This window comes from Leucopleurus acutus (genome assembly GCF_964270905.1).
Source record: "Leucopleurus acutus genome assembly, chromosome: 16".
Lineage (NCBI taxonomy): Eukaryota > Metazoa > Chordata > Mammalia > Artiodactyla > Delphinidae > Leucopleurus > Leucopleurus acutus.
In genome coordinates, this window is record NC_139158.1 from 21695793 (window position 1) to 21711240 (window position 15448).

General features: G+C 41.6%; 2 protein-coding genes across 2 annotated transcripts in view; one reads left to right on the plus strand and one right to left on the minus strand.

Moving 5' to 3' along the window:
* Nucleotides 1–235: 235 nt before the first annotated feature.
* On the plus strand, nt 236–14229 carry PDZD9 (PDZ domain containing 9; the record flags this gene model as incomplete). The annotated part of the gene is made up of 4 exons (XM_082856792.1): nt 236–266; nt 2136–2315; nt 8660–8849; nt 13510–14229. 4 exons carry the CDS (start codon nt 236–238, stop codon nt 13904–13906), a joined length of 798 nt encoding a protein of 265 aa, XP_082712918.1. The 3' UTR covers nt 13907–14229.
* A 924-nt stretch (nt 14230–15153) lies between these two features.
* Nucleotides 15154–15448, minus strand: part of UQCRC2 (ubiquinol-cytochrome c reductase core protein 2) — a 31420-nt gene continuing 31125 nt past the window's right edge. Inside the window, exon 14 of the mRNA XM_082858180.1 lies at nt 15154–15423. Within this exon, the coding sequence (XP_082714306.1) occupies nt 15340–15423 (84 nt within the window). The 3' untranslated portion in view covers nt 15154–15339. The remainder of the gene's footprint in view (nt 15424–15448) is intronic.

The following is a 15448-nucleotide window of genomic DNA, read 5'->3' on the forward strand; positions in this document are numbered from 1 at the left end:
AAATTTTCACATACTGCGTTTTCCAGGGTCCACTGGGGACCTTGTGGTGACCGCACTGCAGCGCAACGTCTGGGCGTTGTCGCAGCGTCCCCTGGGGGCCAGCCCGAGATCTCCTTGCCGCCCGCGGTCGGCCCGCAGTGCGCCGGCTCCCGGAGGGTTCCAAACAGTTGGGAGTTGGACTGACTCCAGCTTCGGTTCCGGGAGACCCTCCTGATCGGCCTGCCGTCCCGGGGCCATGAAGAAGGCCGTCCACAAAAGCGTTAAGGGTAACTGGGTGATGTCCTAGGGACCAAGACTTCTTCACTTTTCCTCCTCTGTAAAATGGGAAAGTCACACTCTTGGGCCTCTCACCATCATTTGTTTACCAAACTATAATTTACATACAGGAAGAGCCCCCCCCCCCTTTTTAGTGTACAGCTTTGTGAGTTTTGATAATCATATACCCACGTTTAACCACCACCACAATCAAGGTGTGGAGGTCTCACCACCCCCAAAATTACCTTGTGATGAAGCCCCTTTGCTGCCAGTGCCTTTCACCACCCCAGTTCCTGACACTCCTGATTGTTTTCTACAGTTTTGCCCTTTCCATGGAGAATGTCACAAAAATGGAATCATATGGTATGGAGTCTTCTGAATCTGGCTTGTTTCACTTAACACTGCTGTCTTTTGAGACTGGGCTTCATAGTAGATTATATCATGAGCACTTTAATTTGCAAGCTGAGGTTGGAACTCAGACCCTGTCTATGATGCCAGCTCTCTGTTTGCTCAGGAGCCAGAGGCTCGAGGAGGGGATGACCTGTAATCCTGGAAAGTCTTGAAGATGGTACCTTCTTTATACTAGGTTACTTTATTTTCCAGACAGAGAGCATCTGTGGTTTGGGGGAGGGTGAGGTTGGAGATAGGCAAGGACACTTGCTTGGAGTCGAAAGGGCCATGAAACCGCCCAGCTCCCTGCAGCTGGAGATGTGGGAGCATGGGAAGCCCCTCCCCCAGGAGTGGGGAGGACTCCTGGCCCCCCAAACACCACAGTCACATGGATTTGGCAAGGTAGCAGTTTGTCACTTCTCCTTAAGGGAAAGTGTTGTGTGTGTGAAATGCTGAAAGAGTGTGCTGAAAACAAGTTTCCCCAGAAGCTTCCTGTAGACTGAAAATGAGTCTCCTCAGAAGCTTCCTCTTGGGGGAAAAGAACTTGTTGTTTTAAATCACTCCTCCATCTTTGAAACTTTTCTTGTGAGATTTAGTTTTGTAGGAAACATACTTCAACACCTCCCTACCCATTTTTCCTGGATTTTCCTCCCAAATGCTTTCTTCCTACTGTCCATTTCCACTGACCTTGCTTGGGTGACATGCTCTGGGTGAACGCAGTAACTCATTTCTCACTTCCACTCTGGACTCCACAATCCATATAAGAGCCAGAGGTTTTTGTTTGTGTGTTTCTTTGAAGGCAGACCTTAGCTTGTCCTGCTGAAATTGCTTCTAAGCTTTTCCAGTGAGGTAAACCTGCCAAGCAGCCTGTCTGCTCTGCCTTTGCCCCTCCTGCCTGCCCCCTACTGGTCTCCTTTATGTTCTTTCCTGTCTCAGAATCTTGATCTAATTTGCTCTCTCCCATCCTACTTTGCTTAAAGCTTTCCTGTTGGTCTTTTCGACCTCAATTCAGATTTTACCTCCTCTGTGAAGCCTTGGCCCGCCTTCCTCACGGGAGATGTTAGCCTGTTGGTCACCCTCAGAGCTCTCTGAACTTTTCCTTCATAGCATGTGTCACAGTTTGTTGTTCTAAATATGTTTACATGATTCACTGATATTTGTCTCAGCCACTAGGCTAGAAGATCCATGAGGGCAAGAAACACTTACGTTTCCTAGCACACTGCCCGTATCAATAACTATTTGTTAAGTGAATGGATAATAATAACTAACATTAATTAAACATTCACAGTGTGCTAGGCACTGTGCAAAAGCCCTTTAACTATCTCCTTTAATTTTCATAACAACCCTCTGAGTGGGCATTTTTATTATCATCACTTTACTGATGAGGAAACTAAGGAAGAGAGAGGTTGAGTAACTGCCCCAAGGGTCTGGCTTTCTACTGTCATGCTGATGTCTAGGTGAAGGACTAAAACACATCTCTCCTTTTTTAGAAAGACAAATCGGCCTCAAGGTCAAGCCATCTGTACACAACTTGAGCAAAACTCAGGAGACCAGACTCACTGTGGGCAGCCTGGGATTAGGCCTGATCATCATCCAGCATGGGCCCTACCTTCAGATCACCCACCTCATTAAGAAGGGGTCTGCAGCCAGGGATGGAAAACTCCAGCCAGGTGACTGTGCTTTCCCCATGCCTCCCAAACACTCCACCGCTTTCTCTCTCCCATCTGCCTTCAGGGAGACTCAGGTTTCACTGTAACAATGATAATGATGACATTGTTTGAGAGCTTTCAATGGGCAGGCCAGTTGGTATTACTTGTATAACCTTCGCTGTTGGGCATTTTTATTCATTGAATTCTTACAATAACCCTCTAGGTAGGAGCTATTATCATTGCCCTTTTACAGGTGAGGAAACTGAGGCTCAGTGAGACTGAGTTCCTTGTCGAGGTTCACCCCCATCTAGCAGGTGGGATTCATATACAGGCACAGTGTCACTCCAGCGTTTATGGCTCTCTGTGGATAAAGCTTTCTTCTTTTGTAGGCAGTATTAATCATCATTAACATTTAGAAGCATGATCTTATTTCACCTTCCTGGCAATCCCTGAGGTAGATTCTACATTAAAAAAATTTTTTTTAAATTTTTTAATAGACCTTTATTAGAGTATAATTGCTTCACAATACTGTGTTAGTTTCTGTTGCACAGCAGAGTGAATCAGCCATATGCACACATATATCCCCATATCCACTCCCTCTTGAGCCTCCCTCCCATCCTCCCTTTCCCACCCCTCTAGGTCACTGCAAAGCACTGAGCCGGTCTCCCTGTGCTATGCTGCTGCTTCCCACCAGCCAACTATTTTACATTCGGTAGTGCCTATATGTCAATGCTACTCTCACTTCACCCCAGCTTTGCCCTCCCACCCCATGTCCTCAAGTCCATTTTCTATGTCTATCTCTTTATTCCTGCCCTGCAACTAGGTTCATCAGTACCATTTTTTTTTTTTAGATTCCATATATATGCATTAGCATATGGTATTTGTTTTTCTCTTTCTGACTTACTTCACTCTGTATGACAGACTCTAGGTCCATCCACCTCACTGCAAATAACTCAGTTTTGTTTCTTTTTAAGGCTGAGTGATACTCCACCGCATCTATGTGCCACATCTTCCTTATGCATTCATCTGTCGATGGACATTTAGGCTGTTCCATGTCCTGGCTATTGTAAACAGTGCTGCAATGAACATTGTGGTACATGTCTCTTTTTGAATTATGGTTTTCTCAGGGTATATGCCCCGTACTGGGATTGCTGGGTCATATGGTAGTTCTCTTTTTAGTTTTCCAAGGAATCTCCATACTATTTTCCATAGTGGTTGTATCAATTTACATTCCCACCAACAGTGCAAGAGGGTTCCCTTTTCACCACACCCTTTCCAGCATTTATTGTTTCTAGATTTTTTGATAATGGCCATTCTGACCGGCATGAGGTGATACCTCATCATAGTTTTGATTTGCATTTCTCTAATAATTAGTGATGTTGACCATCTTTTCATGTGCCTCTTGGCCATCTGTATGTCTTCCTTGGTGAAATGTCTATTTAGGTCTTCTGCCCATTTTTTAACTGGATTGTTTGTTGTTTTGCTATTGAGCTCCATGAGCTGTTTGTATATTTTGGAGATTAATCCTTTGTCGGTTGTTTCAGTTGCAAATATTTTCTCCCATTCTGAGGGTTGTCTTTTTGCCTTGCTTATGGTTTCCTTTGCTGTGCAAAAGCTTTTAAGTTTAATTAAGTCCCATTTGTTTATTTTTGTTTTTATTTCCATTACTTTAGGAGGTGGGTCAAAAAAGATCTTGCTGTGGTTTATGTCAGAGAGTGTTTTTCCTATGTTTTCCTCTAAGAGTTTTATTGTGTCTGGTCTTACATTTAAGTCTTTAATCCATTTGGAGTTTATTTTTATGTATGGTGTTAGGTAGTGTTCTAATTTTATTCTTTTACATGTAGCTGTCTGGTTTTCCCAGCACCACTTATTTAAGAGGCTTTTCTCCATTGTATATTCTTGCCTCCTTTGTCATAAATTAGGTGCCCATATGTGCATGGGTTTATCTCTGGGCATTCTATCTTGTACCATTGATCTAGATTTCTGTTTTTGTGCCAGTACCATACTGTCTTGATTATTGTAGCTTTGTGGTATAGTTTGAAGTCAGGGAGCCCGAGTCCTCCAACTCCGTTTTTCTTTTCAAGATTGCTTTGGCTGTTTGGGGTCGTTTGTGTTTCCATACGAATTGTAAAATTCCATATGAATTTTTTGTTCTAATTCTGTGAAGAATGCCATTGGTAGTTTGATAGGGATTGCATTGAATCTGTAGATTGCTTTGGGTAGTATAGTCATTTTCACAATATTGATTCGTCCAATCCAAGAACATGGTATATTCCTCCATCTGTTTATGTCACCTTTGATTTGTTTCATGATTGTCTTATACTTTTCTGAGTACAGGTCTTTTGCCTCCTTAGGTAGGTTATTCTTAGGTATTTTATTCTTTTTGTTGCAGTGGTAAATGGGAGTGTTTCCTTAATTTCTCTTTCTGATTTTTTGTTGTTGGTGTATAGGAATGCCAGAGATTTCTGTGCATTAATTTTGTATCCTGCAACCTTACCAAATTCCTTGATTAGATTCTACATTAAACCACCTTACAGAGAAGGAATCAGATATTTAGTAACTTGTACCTTGTCACACCAAGGAGTGGGGATTTGAACCCTCTCTGTTACACTCTGTCAGTACTGCCCTGCTTCTCTTGGCTTTGGGTGAATGAATTTTCCATCCAATTCAAGACGTTTTCCCAGTGCCTACTCTGGGCCTGGTGCTGTGCTCAGGAGTCAGAGACGCACAATGGGATGGTAAGGTGGTGGGAAGGAAAGACCATTCAGTGGGAGCTGGCCTGAATTCAGGCCCAGGCTCTGCCACTTTCTAGTTCTGTGACCTTGGACAAAGTCCCTTAACTTTCCTGGCCTTAGTCACCTCATCTCTAAATTGGGATAATACTTTGTCAGAAGTTGCTAGGATTTGATGAGATAATCTTTATGAAAGTGCTTTGAGGACTACAGTGCTATGGAAATACTGGCAGTAATTTCTCTTAGGCTGTTCTTACTTAGAGATTCTTTAGACTGGTATCTTTTTCGTTGTTGTTGTTAACCAAAAATGATTGTGGTACAGGAGCCCCCAGTGGATTAAACCACTGGTTTGCAACTCTGGTTACCTATTAGAATTGCCTGGAGGCCTTTTAAAGCAAAAATGCCTTGGCCCCATGTCCCCAGAGGCTCTGATTCAATTGGTTTGGCTTTGGGGATAGGGCAGTTCATGGTTTAAAAGCTCCTCAGGTGATTCTAATTGCAGCTAGGGTTAGAAGCAGTGGATTAAAGAATTAAGTAGATCAATGATGCTATTACAAAAGTTTACCTCACCTTAAAATCCAAAGCATTTTCTCCACATAGAAAATGGTGCTGGGGAACAAACTGACAGAAAGAGTGTTCTGGACACTCCAGACCAAAAGAACTCTAGGCCAGGTCCCATGGGCCTTTTCTGCTTGTTCTCCTTAGCTTCTCTGGGGTCAGGGGACAGATGCTGGTTGATAACCGGAGTGCACACTCACTAGAGTGGGACAGGAGTATGCTTTCATGCACATGAAACAGGATCTCCTGGTGGGGCTACAGTTAGTGGGCTCCTGGAGGTCAGAGGCAGTCTTGAAATCACCTTTTAAATCCACAACTTACCTACAGCACTGGCACATTTGTTATGTCTGTGTTTGATAAGTGAATAGCAAGTGAGTATTTGTCCTAGGCATTTTGCAAGGTGTTTCCACATCTATTATCTCATTTAATCTTTGCAACACTCCTGGAAGGTAGATAACAAAACATAGAGCCTTAGAGAGATGAAGTAATTTGTTCAATACAGAGGTAAGTGGGTGGTCAGAGCTGAGACTTGAAACCATATCTGCTTAGAAAGCCCATACCTTTGACTAGAAAAGAGATTTCAATAGAGAATAAGTCCAGGGCCCCAAATCTCTTCATGACAAGTCAGCCACTTCTCTTCAAGGTCTAGGTTTCAAAGACTCTGTAACTCAGTCCTTTTGACAATAATTATGAGATTCTGAGAGGTGATGAACCTGATGTTTTTTTGACCCCATTACCTCCCAGCCCCATTATTTCTCATTCATGTGCTTTGAATTTCTCTCTTTTTGGTGTTTAATAATAGGGCTTCATCTTGATTTCCTAATTAGTTTATTCTGGCTAAACTTTAAAATCCTTTTGGCTAGTATAGCTTTAGCAAACTCTGATATCCAGAGTCTTAAGAAATATAGCTTTTTCTCCCTTTTCGTGGAGAAATTAATATAGCTTTGAAGGTAAATACAAGTCATGCACTGTTCACCACCCTCACTAGGCCACATTCATTCAATAAGCCTTTCCTGAATGCCTGCTCTGTGTAGGCATCCTGCTAGGCGCTGTGGTATAATGATGAACCAGACATACATGGTCTCTAACCACACAGAGCTTATGGAATTTACAGCCTAGTTTGTAGAGATGGTAGTGGCTTGGCTGCTGCAAAGTTGATAGGTAATCGAGACAGTTTATATAATGTGGTTCCTATAGCCCATTAAATCAGAAAGAAAATGTATAATGTTGATATACATAAATACTAAATTGGTGTTTCTTTATGAAAGGCAACGTTAATGTCTATTGCCGGAGTACTCACATTCACACAAAGATATGTCTGGTTTACGGCCAGGAGGGTCAGGGAATTAAGCTGTTTATTTTCTGCCCTCATGATAAAAGTCACCCTTTAACAACATAATTATGCAGAATGACAAGCCATAAACACTCCTTTTAAGATTAGGCAAGTAAGCTCATCCAGTGACGTCTTCTTCCTCCCCCCACCATTTTAATTAACCTCCATAGGGTGAACAGTTTTAGATCACACAATCTGCAGGTTGCCGGGAGAAGCCCTATTTCATTCTGAAGTTAGCCCCAGCTATTTTTAAAGACCAAAGCAGAAGGTTTTCTTCACCCTTCTAAGTATTCATTTTCTTTAATACTGTGAACTTTTGTTGCTGATAGGATCTAGCACTATGGAAATTTGTCCTTGGCATTCCTTGGAGGCTTCCTTTGGGATCAGCATAATTCCCAATTATAGCACAGTGGGGAGTAGTATCAGAACATGTACTTCATCTTGACTCTTTTCTCCTCTGAGGTTAGGCTTCAGCTGTCTTTGAGGTTGACTGAGGGGTCTCTAGCTTCCCATGCACAGAGAGGTGAACATGTCCTTTGGGACTCATTGGGGTCACTTTATCCGATGTTAGCTATAAGGTATCCATGACCATTTGGCAGGATGTTGGCAAGAGCTGACGACTAAGATTTTACCCAATGTGAGTCTGTCTGTCCTTAAAAAGCAATTTCCCTGTATTCCTTCCTCTCTTGCTGAATGCCCTTGTAGTAGTCAGAGGTCTTCAATGCAAGCAATAGAAAAGTTCTGTTAAGGCATTGGATTTAGAACGCTGAGTCTGACAGAACTGCCAGAAAGCCTGGAGAACCAGGTTTGGAAAATGGTGAGAGAACAAAGGGCCATGGAAACTGGGTGCTCCTGTCACCTCTCTGCATCTCCTGCTCCAGGTTCAGTGACCCAGGGAGACTGACAAATAACTGGACCTAGTTTACATGTTCATGCCCTAGCTGCTGCGTACAAGTGAATAACTGGTCTTTTTAACATCCAGTTTGGAGGTCCAGGAGCTTGCTGTCAAGATATGGTTCTCTTCCTATCTGCTGGGGGCTCAGGAGCTCCATGGTTGGCCATCACCCTCCCCTGTCTGTTCAGCACTGTGCTATGGTAGGGGACCTAGCTGTCAAATCCCTTTGAGCTGACATACTCTCTGTATACATAGCTTAAACTTAATTAAAGCATGCTAATTGTCCAGTGTTTCATGTAGAATTACTTGCTCAACGAATACTATGTAAGGGCAAACATTAAACTGAAAGGCTTGATGTTTAATATGGTCTGCTTACTGTGAAGGGCATTGGAAATGGCCAGGCAGGTATAATAGAAAGGTCATTTATTCACTTAGTGTTAAGTGGTTTTTTCTTTAATAGTAATAGCCATTTATTTTACTTGAAACACATTTTTAGAATCCTAAAGGATGATTCAGATTATAAATGGTTTTTAGCCTCTGTCACACCAAGGACTTTAGAAATGTTGTAAAAACGTGCTACAATATCTACCACCACACTATTAAGAAACATCTTGCATGTATTCTTCATTATTCAGAGGATACTTATGTCACTAAGAGGGTCATTTTTATTAAATAAAGGCTGAAGCCTGGCTTTGGTTCAAAATGAACCAACAATATGAACCCATAAAATGAAATACCTCACCCAAAAAAAAAAAAAAAAAAGAAAAACATCGCACAATAAAGCCAGAAATGGTATGATCCTTTTAAACCATTATCTTAATTTTACCTATTTTTTTTCCTTTTTCAGGTGATGTTTTGATTACTGTTGGCTATGCCAATGTGTTAGGATATACTCTTCGAGAATTTTTAAAGCTTTTGCAACATATCACCATAGGAACAGTGCTACAAATCAAGGTTTACCGAGATTTTATTGACATACCCCAAGAATGGCAAGAAATATATGATTTAATCCCTGAGACCAAATTCCCAATTACACAGTAAGTAGTTAAGTTTAGGAAATCTTTGTTATACTACAGAATTCCCAGGGTCTATGAAGTAGAGTCTTAGTTTAATGTGAGAACTATCAGTTGGACCATGTAGGAGGGATTGATGACACTGCCACAATTTAGTGGGTTTCTAAGTCCTTTTGCAAAGTACAATCTGTAGGACCTAATATGAGGCAGAATGATAAAGGCAAGAGCCTTGGACATGGAGTTTAAAAAAAGACCAAACTATCCAATGGCAACTCCACCTCCAAACTTACATGCGTGACTCCGCCTTTTCCAAAGTTAGCCCTTAAACATGTGCTGTGAATCCCATTTCCTCGTTTGTCTCCAGCATATTCAACTTCTCTCTCTGGATCCTTCCCAATAACATTTAAGCCCTTTTAAAACCTCTACCATCTTAGCAAACCCCACCTAATTCCACTCTCCTCTCCTTTCCCTTCCAGCCACTGCCCTGTCCCTTGACTCCAAACCCATTGAAAGAGCTGTACTAGACTTTGCCATTTCCTCAGGAGACACCATTTCCCCCCTCAGTGCAGGCCTTGGCTGAGTCCTTTTTCCCAGGGTCACCTACAACCTTCATGCTGCTGATTTCAGTGGACTCTTCTCAGTCTTTATTTTGCTTGGCTTCTGAGCAGCATTAGACACTGTATACTCAACTCTGGTTGAAACATCATGTTCCCCAGACTTCTGGGATACCATACTCCCATGATTTTCCTATTTCCTCTAGTCACTTCCTCTTGATCCCCTTTTACCCAACCTCGGAGTTCCTCAAGGTTTAATCTTTGGCTTTCTTCTCTCAATCTCCTAAGCAAACTCCTTGATTTCTCTAAAAATAGAACTACCATATGACCCAGCAATCCCACTACTGGGCATATACCCTGAGAAAACCATAATTCAAAACGAGACATGTACCACAATGTTCACTGCAGCATGGAAGCAACCTAAGTGTCCATCGACAGATGAATGGATAGAGAAGATGTGGCACATGTATACAACGGAATATTACTCAGCCATAAAAAGAAACGAAATTGAGTTATTTGTAGTGAGGTGGCTGGACCTAGAGACTGTCATACAGAGTGAATAAGTCAGAAAGAGAAAAACAAATACTGTATGCTAACACATATATGGAATCTAAAAAAAAAATGGTTCTGAAGAACCTAGGGGCAGGACAGGAATAAAGATGCAGATGTAGAGAATGGACTTGAGGACACGGGGAGGGGGAAGGGTAAGCTGGAATGAAGTGAGAGAGTGGCATGGACATATATACACTACCAAATGTAAAACAGATAGCTAGTGGGAAGCAGCCGCATGGCATAGGGAGATCAGCTCGGTGCTTTGTGACCACCTAGAAGGGTGGGATAGGGAGGGTGGGAGGGAGATGGAAGACGGAGGAGATCTGGGGATATATGTATATGTATAGCTGATTCACTTTGTTATAAAGCAGAAACTAACACAACATTGTAAAGCAATTATACTCCAATAAAGATGTTAAAAAAGAACTTGATTTCAGTGGTTTCTATTAGTATCCATAAATTAATAATTTTCAAATTGTATTATCTCCAAACTTGTATAAACATCCACTTGATATCTGCATTTGTATGTATCATAAACCCCTCAAACTCATTATGCCTAAAATCAAAAGCCAGCTTGCCACTGTCCTAGTGGAAGAACACTCACATAGTCAAACAAGTCAGAAATTTATGGGTTGTGCTTGATTTCTCCATCTCCCTTTTCTTTAAGTGACAAATTCAATGCTCTGATGCAAGAGTGGTCCTTATTAATTCTGACCAGATTACTGACCACTAGTTGCTACAGCTGTGCACCTTTGCTTATTGGGATAGGCTCAAAGAAATATGGCTAGGGGCTTTACTAAGACTAAAAAATGGCCCATATTCCATAGACATTACTTTAGAGTCCAACTTGTGGCCCTAGGAACTGATATGGCCAGCAGATGTGCTTTGCTTGTCTTCCTCAGTGTTTTAAACACTGTAGAGAGAAAGGAGGATACGTAGGGGGGGCTTTTCCAGGGGGCAGTAATAAGCTATTTCTTGACCTAGGCAGTAGCTACCAAGGTATTTATAATTTTCTTCATTCAACTTTTTTGCATTTTTCTGTGTATTTCAAATTTTTTTTTTTTTTTTTTGTGGTACGCGGGCCTCTCACTGCCGTGGCCTCTCCCGTTGTGGAGCACAGGCTCCGGACGCGCAGGCTCAGCGGCCATGGCTCACGGGCCCAGCTGCTCCGCGGCATGTGGGATCTTCCTGGACTGGGGCACGAACCCGTGTCCCCTGCATCGGCAGGTGGACTCTCAACCACTGCGCCACCAGGGAGGCCCTCAAAAAAATTTTCAATGAAAAAATATTTGAATCGCTAAATTTACAAATCTAAGATTTCATGCAAAGAGTCTTTATCTCTGGTTTCTCCTGAAAAAACTAGAAGATGGGCTTGCATTCCCACACGGTGACAGTGGACTAGAGCTGGGCAGTTGTCCCCTTCAGATGGGTACAGATTGGGGAAAAAATTCCCAATAACTAAGCCAATCCTGATTTGATTAAAAATCATTAATGATAATAGTGATAACTGCTTACTATGTGGTGGGCACTGCTTTACAAGCATTATACCATTTAATCCTCATGCCAATTCTTTTTATTTATCCTCGTTTTACAGATAAGAAAACTGAAGGCAATAGTGTGTATAAACTTGCCAGAGGCCACAGGGCTAAGTGGTATATGTCTGTCTCCAGAGCAGCAATGTCCAATAAGAACTTTCTGTGATAGTGGAAATGTTCTGTATCTGCATTATCCCATGTGGTAGCCACTAGCCACAGGTGTCTACTAACCCCTGAAATGTGAAGATTTGTAACTGAGGAATTTTAAATTTTATTCAAGTTTAACCAGTTTAAATTTAGCAGCCACACGTAGCTGGTGGACCTTGTATTGGGGAGTTCAGCTCCCGAACTTGAGCTCTTAACCATTTGCTTATAGAACAACTACATTCTAAGCTGAGTTTGAGATTCAGAGTATTAAAAATCTAAGGATGGCAGTTTGACCATTCAAAAGCAAACACAGAAGAGCACAACTTAAGTATGAGGCTAAAATCCACAAACTTAGGAACAATATCAATCATGTTCTGAATCCCTTTCTTAATTAAGTAAAGTGCTTGTAGCTAAGGCATTTTAGCATCTTACGTGGAAGAGGGCGGGGAAGGGGCAGAAGTGGAAGGAAAAGGCTTATTTGGTATGACTTCCTTCAGGAGCAAACAGCACTGTGTGCACAACGGAGAGAATACTCCATATGCTGCTCTGGGCAGGCCTAGTCGTATAAAAACTGTTTCCAGCTAACCCTGACCTCTGCTGGCTTGTGGCGTCACTATCTAATGCGGTTCAATACGAACCTGGCTCTGCCGCCTGTCCTTGATGGTTATCTAATACAGTTACAAAGGATGTCCTTTGCACTCTGAAGGCAAACTGTTCTAGTCCTGAGATCTGAATCTCCTTGCACAGCACTAAATCAAGGATTAAAAGAAAATAGTACAATTAAGACTAGTGGCCCTTTGTAAAATTGACTCCACACCAACTGTCATTTCCAGAAGAGATAAACTTTAGGAAAAGCTTCAAAAGCTTAGGAGCAAATAAAACAGGCAGGCCTCCAAGGATGTTAGTGAAAACACCAGTAAGTCTGATAGCTTGGAGGGACTGGGGTAGGGAAGAAATCTATTTCCTATTAGCAGCACAGAAAGTAACAGAGAAGGTAACCGAGGTTCATAATTACAAAGGTCTGGTTTTGGATCTGCTGGCAAATCCAGCACCAGAATGAGAGGTAGCAGGTAACAGACAGCATTTGTTCAGGAAAATAATAGCAGGTGCACGTGCTGCCATTAGAAAAGTTCATTAGAAAAGTTTGCTGTTGGCAAATTACAAAAAAAAAAGTCTTTACAAGTTTTTGGATGGCAACAGCGAGGTGGAATAGTGAGTGATGAGACATCTGGATAGAAGGGTATTCTACAGATCCACATATGTAAACCCAGATGAGAAGCAAAGAATGATACTCAGGGGGGGAAAGAAAAAGACTCAGATTAGCATGTTGAAGGTCTTTGAGGGCCATTATTTCTGGACGTCCCCTTGGAAATCAGTAATATTCTGTTATTGCCGACCCCATGTGACCCATGAAAACTGAGTTCTGTGGAGGAGATGGCCACATTGACCTGTCATTCTGTGTGAAGTGAAATTAACCCACCGTTAAGGCCTGCTAATATTCTGGTCAATAGTCTGGCTTAAGTCTGTGCAAAGCTTTTTAAAGTAATGTGAAATAATTTAGGGCAGAATTTGATTTCCATTTAGGAATGGAAACAAATTTAAAGGTAATTTTTTTTTTGGCTGCATCTCGTGGCTTGTGGGATCTTAGTTCCCCTACCAGGGATTGAACCTGTGTCCTCGGCAGTGAAAGGTCAAGCCCTAAGCACTGGACTGCCAGGGAATTCCCTAAAGGTAATTTTAAAAAGAGAAAATTTTCAATAACACAGAAAGGTAGTGTTAAAGCTAAATTGTATTCTTTCTTTTACGAACCAAAGCAGGTTGTAAGACAATCTCTTAGGTGATAATGAATGTTCAGACATTAAGAATCCATTTCATTCACTATTCTTCTCATTTCAGCACAACAAAGAAAACTGAGGAGGCAAAAGATGACTCTTTCACAAGCAGTGATGACAATGAAGATGCAGTTTTAGATAAAAGACTTAAGTACTATAAATATCCACGGTCCACTGGGCATTACCCTGCAAGGAGACCGATGTCTATCTCCAGAGAATGGCATGGATATAAAAAGAAGAACTGTACTTTTAGTGTAGGAAAAGACAGTAACTGTGACGTGATGATTCACAGAGACCACAAGAAAGAAGTGAGGGCCCCTTCTCCATACTGGACAATGGTGAAGCAAGACAACGAAAGCTCCTCCTCCTCCTCGGCCTCCTCTACCTCAGATGCATTTTGGCTCGAAGACTATGCCCATGCTGAAAAGGGCAAGAGTGAACCTGTATCAAAAGTTGGTTAGGAGGCGACTTCCCTGGCCCCTTTCTCTCGGACCAATGAACCTCGCCCGGGAGCGTTCCCAAATAAAGCTTGCTTAAGTTCAAAAAAAAAAAAAAAAAACAAAAAAAAAGTTGGTTAGGCAGCAGTTTGCAAATCTGTGACCACAGGAGCATTTGTCTTGAAAACACCCATTTTTTGTGCACTGCCATGTATACATTTGCTATACTTACAGGAATATGTACAGACTTAACATTTCTCTTTCACGAGTGTGTTGTAAAGCCTTTAGAGACCTTCTTCAGTGTGATATCCGAAGATTTCCTTGGGGTTTCACAGGCCTCACAATTATTCAGATCCTTAGGACCCTCCTTTCTGAGAAGAATGTCTCATCATTTAGAAAATGCAGCAGAGGAACCCAATATCAGAATGTGTAAACACAGTAGAGAATTTTACTCTTCAAGTATCACATTTTACTTTAGTTTCTCGTTTGTAAACTTCAAGTGCCCTACTTAAATGAGATTTTTGCCTAGTTGTTCACACTAGTTTTTTTCCCCCTTTTCAGCCCCACTTTTACTTTTTAAAAAAATATTTATTTATTTGGCTGCACCGGGTCTTAGTTGTGGCATGTGGGATCTTTCATTGTGGCGTGCAGGCTCAGTAGTTGCGGCACAAGGGCTCTCTAGTTGTGGCACATGGGCCCTAGAGCGCTCAGGCTTAGTTGCCGCACAGCATGTGGGATCTTAGTTCCCCGACCAGGGATCCAACCCGTGTCCCCTGCACTGGAAGGTGGATTCTTAACCACTGGACCACCAGGGAAGTCCCCCTACTGTTACTCTGAATGTTGGGTTGATAGTTAATTACTTGAAAGAGATAGGATAGAAACAGATGAGGGAGAAGGCGAGGAAAAAAACCCACAAAATTCTGCCACAGTGAAGATAAAATGAAGCAGTGCGAATACAGGATATGACTGGCAGGGAATTTATATTTTTCACAAATAACTCTTTCGCAAAAAAGGCAAAAAAGGGGGTAAAACCCAGACCATTTAATTATTCTTACCCAAGAAGACAGACTTTTAACTGTGTTTATCTTAAAAAGCCACCAATAATAATCTGGAAATAGTTACTCTGATAGCCACTTAGCCTTAATTTTTAATAGTTTCTCATGCTTCTGTACTTTATTATTATATTCCTGTTCTCCTTTAAAGCATCTAAAACAAAAACTCAGCATGTATCAAATACTTGTTGATTAACTGATTAGGAAAAACGCAAGAAAAACATTTAAACAGAAGTTTTATTGACTTTAGGTCAGTTGGGAACAATTACCTGCATTTATGCTTTTTGATATTTCATCTCACTGGAAAAAAAGATAAATGTTACATTAAAGACTTTTCACTTTCACATACTTGCTGCTCTTAGTTGAGAAAATGTTCAGCTCTTTCCTGCAATATGTGTTTCAGTACTACAACTCATCAACGAAAGGTGTATGCCCCAAATTTCCACTTGCTGCCATTGACTTCCGGCCAGAAACAAACTTCTTTGCAGCCTTTAAGTAAACAAACAAAATAAGA